At 42.5% G+C, this 11,606-nt stretch overlaps 1 protein-coding gene across 1 annotated transcript; it reads left to right on the top strand.

The window, feature by feature from the left end:
• The first annotated feature begins 7,157 nt into the window (after positions 1-7,157).
• Positions 7,158-7,865, top strand: LOC121978359. Its single transcript, XM_042530715.1, has one exon. The coding sequence runs from the start codon at positions 7,158-7,160 to the stop codon at positions 7,863-7,865; it is 708 nt and encodes a 235-aa protein (XP_042386649.1).
• The last annotated feature ends 3,741 nt before the right edge of the window (positions 7,866-11,606 follow it).

Below are 11,606 nucleotides of genomic sequence, written 5' to 3'. Positions count from 1 at the left end.
AACCCCGGCTCCCCGCCGGGGTGTCTTTGCTTCCGTTTAGACCCCGGTCGGCCGGTCGGTCCACTCTTGTCCGGTCGGCCATTTAACCTTTTGACTTCCACGTGGCGTTGACTCCCTGGAACGGGGGTCCCCTGTTCTTACCGCCGGATCAGTAACTAATTTCCTATTTAAACAAGCAATAATTTTAAAGAATTGTTTATTCAAATTAGAATATACTTCTTTGGGACCTTCGGAAACGAGTGCGGACTCGTGGCTTGATTTAGGTTCGGACCCGTCTTCCGATTCGTCCTCCGATTCTGCTTCGCGGGCCATCAGCGCGAGGTAACTCTGGTGTTTCTGATCTTCAGCTTCCGATTCTTTTGAGGACGAGTCATCCCACGTTGCTTTGAGAGTCTTCTTCTTGGTTGTTTTCATCTTGTCGCTCTTCACTCTTGGGCACTCGTTCTTATAGTGACCATTCTTGTTGCACCCGAAGCACGTTACGTTCCTTGGTTTGGTTGGGGACTTGATCTTCTGCAGGTCCTTTTTGCTGAAACTCTTCTTCCTCCTGGTGAACATTTTCCTTACCAGGTTCACCAGGTACTCTTCGTCTTCAGAATCCTGATCAGACTCATCTTCAAACTCAAGCTTATTTTTCGTCCTTTCCTTAGAGGAACCTGCAAACAAGGCAACACCTTTCTCGGTTCTGGCGTTAGTTTGTTCGTGTAATTCTAATTCGCAAAATAATTCATCGAGTTTTAATTTGGATAATTTTTTTGAAATTTTGTAGGCATCCATGATAGATGCTCACAAAGTATTACGCGGAAAAGCATTTAATGCGTACCTGATTAGATCGCGATTCTTCGTTTGGTGGCCTGTCGCATGGAGTCCGTTGAGGATGTCTTTGATCCTCGCATGCAGTTGACTCGCCATTTCTCCTTCCTACATTTTAATATTAAATAACTTGTTTAAAAAGAGGTCACGCTTCGTTACCTTGGAGTCGCTTGTTCCTTCGTGCAGTTCAATCAGTTTATCCCATAATTCTTTTGCATTTTGGTGCGGTCTTACCCGGTTCAGTTCTTCCTTCGTCAACTCGCATTGCAGTGTATTGAGGGCCTTGAAGTCTGTAGAGTACTTCTTTCTCATGTCCGGAGTCCACTGTTCCGGGTCTAGTGGATTTCCGGAGTTGTCGACTGGCGCCTTGTAGCCTCTGGCGACGCAGAACCATTGGTCGAAATCTGTCTTTAGGTAAACCTCCATCCGCTTCTTCTAGTACGGAAAATCATCCCCGTTGAATAGGAGAGGATGTATTGTGCTGAAGCCTTCAATTTGAGACATAATTATCCTGCACACAAATAAACAAATAGACAAAATATCCCAAGACTTGGTCTTGGATTAGTAGTACGGTATTTAAGAAAAAAAAATTATATAAAACTGAGTTGGTGTTGCACCAATTTAGATTAATTGTGACGAAAAGATTTTGAAAAAGGTAATAATACCAGTTTGGAATATAACAAAAAACTGAAAATCGAAAAAAAATGAAAAAGGTTTCACCCCCTTGTCTGATTGGTGGTTGCACCAAATCAGAATGGTACCTACTCTGATACCACTTGTTGGATCATGAATTCGATAGAGGGAGGGGGGTGAATATCGATTAAAAAATTAGTACGCAGCGGAATAAAAAAATAACAATGCTAACACAAGTATTTTTTTACTTGGTTCGGAGCCTTCGGTGACTCCTACTCCAAGGCCCGCACTCGTCAAGTGCTTTCTTTTGACAATCCACTAGCAATTCGGAATATTGATTACAAAATTGAATTACAGGAATGCTAATAGAAAAACAAATACCGACAATGAAAAGAAGGAAACGGAAAACAACACTTTGTCGGTCATGGAGTTGCAGGAGCATAGCAAAGCACGTGATGAGAGATCTTATCGTTCGTTTTTGCTCCAGCCTTCACCCTCCTTATATAGGAGGTTCGGGGCGCCTGGATCCCTTCAGGGCGCCTTGAATGTGACGTAGCCGAGCCAACCAGGGTGCTCCATGTGGCGAAGCTCGTTGGGGATAATTTTTGCATTCCGGGCGCCCTGACCTCCGGGCGCCCGGATCCCTTCTGGGCGCTTGGACCTCCACTTTACCAGCTACCTGCATAAAAGTGTTAGTCCGAGGCAAAATGCAAACTACCCTGCAAAACAAAGTATTAGCACAACATAGTCATAGAAGGAATAGTGTAGTAATTAGATTTCGTCTCACCGAGATTGAATCTAGTCAAGATCTCAACTTAGAGTTCTGAAATAGTTCTAAGTTGGATCGGCGCCTAAGTTCCCTTCCCGGGAACACGTCCTCACAGTTACTCCCCTCCAGTGACTTACCTCAACTTACCCGCCAGACGTCCGGTCAGCCCGTCGACCCGTCTGGACTTCGTGCTAACTATCCGATCAGCCCGTCAACCTAGCTGGGCTTCGTGCCAAACGTCCGGTCAGCCCTTCGACCCATCTGGACTTTGTGTCAGCTATCTGGTCGGCCCGTCGACCTAACTGGGCTTCGTGCCAGACATCCGGTCAGCTCGTCGACCTGTCTGGACTTCCCCTGCACACTTGATCAAAGTGTTTAGAACACAAATGAAACTAACTTATCCTACTTTGTCATTCATCAAAACTTGAGTTAGACCATTTAGTGCTAACCGCACCAACAGTTACGATACTTTCAAAATAAAATTTCAAGCTCTACTTACTTTTTAAAATATGTTAGACAATAATTTTGAACATAGAAAATACTTTTATAAAATTTTCCAAGAATGAAACTTTGAAAATACTAGGATTTTCAAGAATGAAACTTTTTCAAAACCTAAAAAAAAATATCTTTCAAGGTTGATTTAAAGCAGTTTTCAAAAGTTGAGATAGTTTTCAAAGCATATGATTTAAGAAAGTATCAGAATTTTTCAACACATGTGATTTTTCAAAAAGTGTTAAGAATAATTTTCAAAATAGAATTTTTAAAAGTTAGTGTTAAAAATATTTTGAAAAATATCCTCCCCTGAATCTGACATTATTTAAAAATAATTTGATCATCTAAAAATTTTCCTTAAGTGTCTAACTGGTAGTTATTAACTAACTATCAAAAGATAGTAATGTTCACTTGGTTAGTCAAGTTAAGTAAGTTTATCCAGTTAGTGTTTGACTAAAATGGATTACTTAATCCGATCACTATTTTGTTTGGTATTTTATGCCCAGACTTGTGTTGATACACTGATATAAGCATCTTAAGTCCAGACAAAGGGCCTACACATCTCACGCCATTCTAAATTTTGGAATACACAATCAAGGGAGACCTATTGTGTTTATGAGATGCTCAAGTCCTAAATCTATAGGAACATACTTTCTATGGATTTGATCTAGAGTAAGGCTAAAATTTATTTTGAAAAACTAAGGAAATGAGAAATTTTTTTAGAAAAATATAAGTAAAGGTTTTTCCTTAGAATTTGTAAATCATTTGAAAACTATTTTTGAAAATAGCACGCTTAGTCTATCAGAGCTTATTCAAAAATGGCAAAAAGTAGACAACTATATTGAGCCAGTCAATTGAGTGTACATAGTCTGATAGGGTGCTGCACATAATCAGGTACTGGAAACATAGTCAAGTCTGGTCATCGTCGGCTGGAGGAGGAGGGCTGCTCAGGCACTCGCAAAGCCCAAAGAATCTATTGAAATATGGTGGTCATCTCCTCCCAAAGAGAGGAGAATCCCTCTGAGACCGACTACCGGATTTACGCGGAAGACTCCTCAAGTCGAGCAAGTCGGTCCTCGATGGATAGTGAAGTCGACAGCTAAGTCGAGGTCGAGTGCTGGGTCGGAGAAGGTCCAAAGAGCTCCTCAATCGTGAATGTCGGTAGCTCCTCTCCCTCGGCTGGAATAATAGGTGGAAAATCATCCTCGGCCTCGGCTGGAGTGTCTGGCTGTGGTCCTTCTCTCCAAGCCAGTCCCCCCTGAGCGGCGACATCTATATGTACTAATGCAAGCTGACGCTAACCGATCTCGTCATATGCACTAAGGGAGGTGGTTGTACCCTAGGTCATATCTAAGGTTGAGAATATATATGTCAGTATGTGATAATAGGGCATATGAATCTGCCACCTAACTAGTGACAAGACTGGATGCATGTATGACATTCTGAAACATATGCAATGCAATGTCGATGTCTAGACGCTGGCATAATGCATATAGAAAGAAGGAATGGGATGACCGCATCATCGCAACATCGCGAGATGTAATTGGCAGAATGCACGTGGTCAGGACACTATATAGGACATAGTCCTGGACTCTAAGGGAGAGTGACTTAAAGTCAGTCACAGTAGGTAGTCTCTCCGCCCAAAAAAAATATATGTTGATAGTATCTAATATAATATGGGAGTAGGGTTCGTCAAATGGCAGATCCCTACTAGGGTAACACAAGAATGAACATGCAGACCTCCTAAGTCTTAAGCTGTCATATAATAGAGTGGGGGAGAAGCTAAAGTCCTTTCCACCAACTCTGGTAGAATAAGTCAAAACATCAATCTTGACCAGATTGTTATAAAATTAGGCACACAAGTCTAGATTTACTGAATGACTACAATAAACAAGTCTATCTAACTGATAATAGCTAATGATCTCAATGGTAGGTGCATAATACTTAGTAAAAAAAGGGCCTACTCAGAAATCTAGACTTAAGTGCAATATATGTATGCTATAAAAAGTCTAGCCTAAGCCGCTCAGAGGGAAATCTAGCATCATTGGATGGGGTGCTACTTGAAGTAGAGGCAACATTTCGTCATTTCCTAACGTAACAAATACTGTATGCATACAGAGATTTACAATAGAAATATTGAAACGGTCAAAACTAAGTAGATAGATTAAGTTAGAGTGTACTGAGGAGGCATTGTTGATGCTTGGGATGAAAAAAACGAACAATATGGAGGAGATCGCTGCCGAAAGAAGCATGAACGGAGAAGAGAAACACGAGTAGATTATTCTCTGTTAGCTATGAAAAGTTGGGTTGAAGGTGCCTTCATGTCATGGAAGGCGCCTTCAGTGGGTTATAGAAGGCGCCTTTGGTCGATTAAGGTGGGCATTTCCAGCCTTTTCGAGAGCGCCTCCGATAGCATCGGAGGCGCCTTCAGTGGCATAAATTTTTTAAAAAAATTTGAACATTTAATTTTAATTTTAATTTTAATTTTAATTTTAATTTTAATTTTTAATTAAATTTAAAATTTAAAATTTTAATTTTAATTTTAAATTTTAAATTTTAAATTTTTATTTTAAATTTAATTTTAATTTTAGTTTTAAAATTTGATCCTTATTCATCTTACTCGATCTATGCTTTCAACTAGGGAATCCTATGATTTTGTGAGATGAGTTAAGTTAAATTTCAGAGTTTAGTTTAACTTGTGTTAGATTCAAATTTAACTTTGGGTTCTACAAATAGGTATTTTTTTGGATAAACTTCTAGGCTATGGTGAGTTACTTGGGCATCATTAGAGTAACCATGCTTTTGAGGTTTTCCAAATAGTCCTATCCACTGAACTTAATAACAAAACTCAGGTCTAACCAATTATGATTCATAAGGTATAGCTTCAGTTAGTTCCACTAAGCCAAATGCACCAGGTCAAAGCCATATCTTCCTAGACATGTATAGACAGAGTTTCCCTAACCTACTATTATCTAAAGCATCACCAGTACTGTTGTTCAAGTTAAACTTTTGTCCCTTTTTGACTAATCCTAATTACCCAGCTGGGTAAACTATTATTTTGGAGGTGCCAGCTAATTTGGAGCCTCTCCTGACTTATTTGGCTAGTGATACAGTGCATGATGGTGGGGTCCAGTAAAGGATGGTAGTCTGAAGTCAAGGGGATGTGGCAGCTAGAAATCAAGGGGGACGTGACAATCAACAGGTATGGAAAGAGGAAGCAAGACCGGGAAACGACGTCAACAACTTGATTCTCGGTTGGGTTCCCACAGATCGGGATTCCAGATCTGAGACACCTGAGTAGGCAGTCAGATAACACATGATCATGATTTGAGAGGTTAGGCTATCACGACCTGCCAGTACTTAGGGCTGGTGCTCTCAGTAAGCTAAAACTCTTAGTTAGCTAACTCTCAGTCAGCTAACTCTTGGTCAGCTATCTCCCGATCAGCTAACTCCTGGTCAACGTTTGGACTATCTCTCCACAACCTCGGCCTCCCAAGGTCTAGGTCAGGCGTTATACTCGATTGATCATTCAGGGATATCTTATTCCTTCTTGATCGGGGTAAAAAGTGCTACAGGACAACTAGATCAGAGAATCGTAACTGTCTGTCAGAGAATAACTACCAAGTGTCATGGAATATTCCAACGATCTACAGTCACCCATGAATAGAACCTTCCTTCAGATTACAGGAGGATGCCACGTGTCCTCTATCACCTGACAAGACCTGCCACCCGACATTCTCTGACATTGGTTAGGCTCCAGAAGGTATGCACTGTCATATAAAAAGGGAGGTCCCTCACGCATGTATGCTCTCTCGCATATTCGCACTTGTCCTCTACTTTCTTTCTGCTTCATACATTGTTCTTCTAGGGAAAAAGTACCTGACTTGAGCGTCAAAGACCTGCTCCAGGTACTTTTTCCTTGGTATCTAGCCTCTAATGCCCGTGTGCTCGTCTGAGTGTGTGTAGAGCTCGGGTATCGTCGGCTCAAGCATCATCACCCGTCAGCACCACGTGGGAGTCCCTTTTTTGGAAGAATATACGAGAAAGGTGTTTCAGTTGTCCCCCCTGTCAACGTCCGTACCAGCTCACCAGGCCTTCATCTGACTCAGATTCTGAACATGATCAATCTGGCGTCGTCTGTGGGAACTTTCTGCACCTGTTCTGGAGCGTGAAAATGGAGGAGGCTGGATGAATCAACGTGACCATGATGGCAAGGGAGTACGAGCTGTTCAAGGAAGCTAAGAGACGAGCAGCTTCTGAAAAATAAGCCACTGCCTCGCGACCATACAAAATGTCTGTTGTTTCCAAGGACCCGACGCATGTTTCGGATAGAGGATCTAAAAGGAAGCAACCCGAGGAGTTCCCCCCGACCTTCTACTAAGAACCTGACCCCAACTATTATCACCAGGGTCTGGGCTGTTATAACAAGAAAGAACAACCACAAGCCTCTATGGCGGAAAGCTCCCCACCCAGGGATGCAAAGAAGGGAAAAATTATAGTTCTCAGGGAAGAGCCCCGAGGGGAACCCGATGGGCAAATGTCTTTCTCTCTGAGGGTACTAGAGGAAAAGCTCCCGAAGGGGTACAAGCCCCCGGCCATTGGAGAGTACGATGATAGTAAGGATCCGAAAGACCATCTCCGTAAGTTCCAGAATGCAGTATTGTTACACCAATACAACGACGTTATTAAGTGTCAAGTGTTCCTGAACACTCTATCTGACTCGACACAGAAATGGTTTGATGGACTTCCGAACGGGCCCATCACTTGGTTTCATGATTTCAAGACTATCTTCTTGTGCCACTTTGCCAGCAACAGGAAGTACCAGAAGACATACCACTATCTCTTCGCTCTTAAGCAGGGGCTAGCCGGGCCCTTGCGAAGTTATATCAAGCATTTCAACCAGATGGCTCAGGACGTCCCATCTGCCACCTTTGAAATGTTGATGAGCGCCTTCTCTCATGGACTAGTGGAGGGGGAGTTCTTCCGAGATATCATTCGGGATCCCTTGAAGAACTTCGACGAGATGCTGGGGAAGGCCCCTAGCTATATCAATGTGGAGGAGGCTCAGGCGGCCCGACGCAAAGCAGGCAAGGCACATACTCGCACCAACAAGCCAGAGAAAAGGTCGCCCCACCCACCAGCTCAGCCTCTTCCTTGAGCCCGAGATGCCCGATCGCCCTTCTCTCTCGATCAGGATCCTCGGCCGGCTCCACGTGTGGTAGCCGTCCAAGTCCCAAGGCCTGGACCTTGGGAGTCGCGTTACTGCACTTACCATCGGTCCCACATCCATGCCACAAGTGATTGCTTCCAATTCGCTCAAGACTCTCAGCGTGTGACTGAGTTGGGCCTGCCTCCACTTGAGATCGTGCCTAGGACTCAGTAGAGGATGCTGACCAACCAACAAGTTGGGGCAGGTCAGCCTGGCAGACCTCGACAATGTGGGACGAGGAAATCAGCAGCTTAGCTGCAACCAGGAGCCTGGGGAAGCCCGGGAGGAGGAGAATAGGGAAATGTGGCCATTCACAAAATTGGTATGATCTCAGGAGAGCCCACAGATAGAGACTCCGCTAGGGCTCGGAAGTCTCATGAGTGACGCTTGGAAATACATGTGATAGGATGAAACAAGGAGCAAGTTGTAGGGTCCGTCATCATCTTTGGGCCACAAGATCTGGAGGGGCTGGAGCTCCCGCATAATGATGCCCTGATAATCAAGGTTGTCATCACCAACAGTCGCGTGGCCAGAGTTTTCGTGGATACCGGAAGCTCTGTCAACGTGTTGTTCAAGAGCGCGTTTAAGAGCATGCAAATTGATGCCAGTGAACTCCAACTAGTGGCTACTTTATTGTATGGCTTCACCGGAAATGAAATACAATCCATGGGCCAGATCAAGTTAGCCATATCTTTGGGTAGCAAGCCCTTGGTGAGGATGAGGAGGAGCACATTCATAGTGGTGGACTCGCCTTCCTTATACAACGTCATCTTGGGGAGACTGTCACTACACGAGTTCCGAGCGACAGTCTCCACTTTTCATTAGAAGATTAAATTCCCTGTGGGAGACCAGGTCGGGAAAGTTAGAGGTGAACAATTGGTCTCTCACAGGTGCTACATTGACATGGTGAAGGTGGAGGCTCGCAAGGCTCAACGAACCCAGAATGGCGGGATCCACGTCATTGAAGAGGAGCTTTTACCTATAGCAGAGGAACCCATCCCTTGGGAGAAGGTGCAGCTCTATCCTGAGCTCCCGGAAAGCCTCACCCGCATATCAAGCAACCTACCTATCGAAGTCAAGACGGACTTAGTCCAATGCTTGACTCGTAATAGGGACATTTTCGCTTGGTCCCCTGAAGAGTTGCCTGGGGTTAAACCCGAGGTGGCTGAGCATAGATTACACCTTCTGCCTGATTCACGACCGACCAAGCAGAAGAAGAGGAATTTCTTGGACGAGCAAAATAAGATCATCCGAGCTGAGGTGGATCAGCTCAAGAAAGCAAGTCACATTAGAGAGATACAATTCCCGTCCTAGCTCTCTAATGTGGTTTTGGTAGCTAAACCTAATAATAGGTGGCGAATTTGCATCAACTTCTGATATCTTAATCGTGTCATCCCCAAGGACTATTACCCGCTGCCCAGGATTGACCAGATGGTGGGCTCGACCTCAAGTTGCGAAAGGATTTGCATGCTTGATACTTATCAGGGATACCACCAGATCCCTTTGGTGTATGAAGATCAAGAGAATGTTAGCTTCATCATGGCAAACGATACCTTCTGTTATACCGTTATGCCTTTTGGATTAAGGAACACTGAAGCTACCTATCAAAGGATGATGGGTAAGATCTTCTGGGAGCAGATTGAGCAGAATGTGGAGGTTGTTGGTTGCTACTCGAAATATCGTACTGGTTCCCCTGTACAAAAATTTTGTACAAGTCCTGAACCTTTCCTAACAACCTATTGTGTTCTTTAGAAATTAAATTTGGAATCGCAAACGGAACTTAACATTATTGATTCCAAATTCAACTTATCTGTTCTTAGTGGTTTAGACTTGGATCGCAAACGATGCTTAACATTATTGATCCAAATTCACCCATGTTACAAATTCGATTAAATATTTATTTCAGAGATCGACTTCCAGGCTAAATATGGCGAGGCACTAGACCTTCTTGGGTATGAGATCATCCACCACTTCCTAGACAAAGCCTTTCAACGAAATTCAATTTTCAAAAAATAAAAGAAACACAAAATTGAAACATAAATTCGGTAGCCTAGAATCATTAGCCTCTTGTATTTGGTATTTCAAGATCTAAACAAAAGATGAACTAGTTATGATGCGGAAACTAATAACTAGTTATACCTTTTGTAACTTATAGACCTCACGATCTTCTATCGTATTCCTCTTCTTATCTCGGACATCGTGTGGACGACGATCTACCGAGACGAGAAACCACCCAAGCCTCCTTCTTCTTGCAAGTTTCGGCCACCACCACCAAGATCCAAGGGATGCTAGGAAACAAAGTCTCCTTCTTCTCTCCTTCTTCCTCAAGCTAGATCCGGCCACCAAAAGCTCCAAGAGATGTGATGTCGCCGGCCTCCAAGGAAGAAGAGAAGACGATGAGCAGTAGGGCCGACCACCACCAAGGAAAAGAGAGGAGAAGAATAATAGATGTGTTGTTTAGTAAGGCACCCTCTCCTCCTCTTTTATATTCCTTGGTCTTGGCAAATAAGGAAAGTTTTAAACATAATTAAAACTTCCTTATTTTCCCTTGCCAATCAACAAAAGGAAAATTTAAACAAAAATTTCCTTTTTAAACTTTAATGGTCGGTCACCTCATTGAGCTCCAAACAAGGAAAGTTTTAAACACAAAATTAAAACTTCCTAATTTGTTTTCGGAAATTTTTTAAAATAAAAATTTCTCTTTTAAAATCCCTTTCATGGTTGGTTATAAAAGGAAACTTTTATAAATTAAAATCTCTCTATTAAAACATGTGGATGATTACGAAAAAGGAAAGTTTTCTCCAAAATTAAAATCTTCCTTTTAACTACAAATAAGGAAATATATCAAACCTTTCTCTTAATCTTTGTAGAAACTATAAAAGGAAAGATTTAATTTTAAAACTATCTTTTAAATCATGGCTTCCACATAAGGAAAGATTTTTAAAAATAAAATCCCTTTTATTTTTAATTTGGTCGGCCACCTAAGCTTGGGCTCCAAGCTAGGCCGGCCAAAACTTAATCCTATCCAAGGCTTGGTTTGGCCGACCCTTGCTTGGGCTCCAAGCTTGGCTTGGCCGACCACCTAAGGATGGGTAAGAAGGTGGCTTTAGGTGGATATAAGACTTTATAAATAAGAGGCTACAACAAGGACCGAGAAGAGGAATTGGTTTTGGTCTCCCAATGAACTTGAGCTTCCCGTGTTCGCTCCGAACACCCAACTTGAGTTCATCAATAATAACTCATTCCTCTAAAGAGTCATTATTGAACTACCGCACCAATCCCATATTACTATACGGGCTCCTTCTTATCATGAGTGTGTTAATCTCCCTGTGTTTAAGATATCGAATGTCCACTAATTAAATGAGTTACTGACAACTCACTTAATTAATATCTAGCTCCAAAAGTAGTACCACTCAACCTTATTGTCATGTCGGACTAAGTCCACCTGCAGTCTGCAGGGTTTACATGACAATTCTTATGAGCTCCTCAAAGGGACATCATCAACCTAGATTTCTAGGACACAGTTTCATTCTATAATCAACAACACACCATATAAATAATATCATTTCTCAACTTATCGGGCCTATTGATTTATTGAACTAAATCACACCCTTTGATAAATTAAAGAAATAAATATTAAGTATACGTGCTTGTTATTATATCATGATTAAGAGTACACACTTCCATAAT

The sequence above is a fragment of the Zingiber officinale genome, chromosome 4B, assembly GCF_018446385.1.
Source record: "Zingiber officinale cultivar Zhangliang chromosome 4B, Zo_v1.1, whole genome shotgun sequence".
Lineage (NCBI taxonomy): Eukaryota > Viridiplantae > Streptophyta > Magnoliopsida > Zingiberales > Zingiberaceae > Zingiber > Zingiber officinale.
Note: the sequence above shows the minus strand (reverse complement) of the source record. Positions and strands in the feature narration are given on the sequence as shown.

Bases quoted from the DNA above. Each gene is read 5' to 3' on its own strand.
- LOC121978359 (XM_042530715.1), top strand. From the start codon at position 7,158: ATGGCGGAAAGCTCCCCACCCAGGGATGCAAAGAAGGGAAAAATTATA.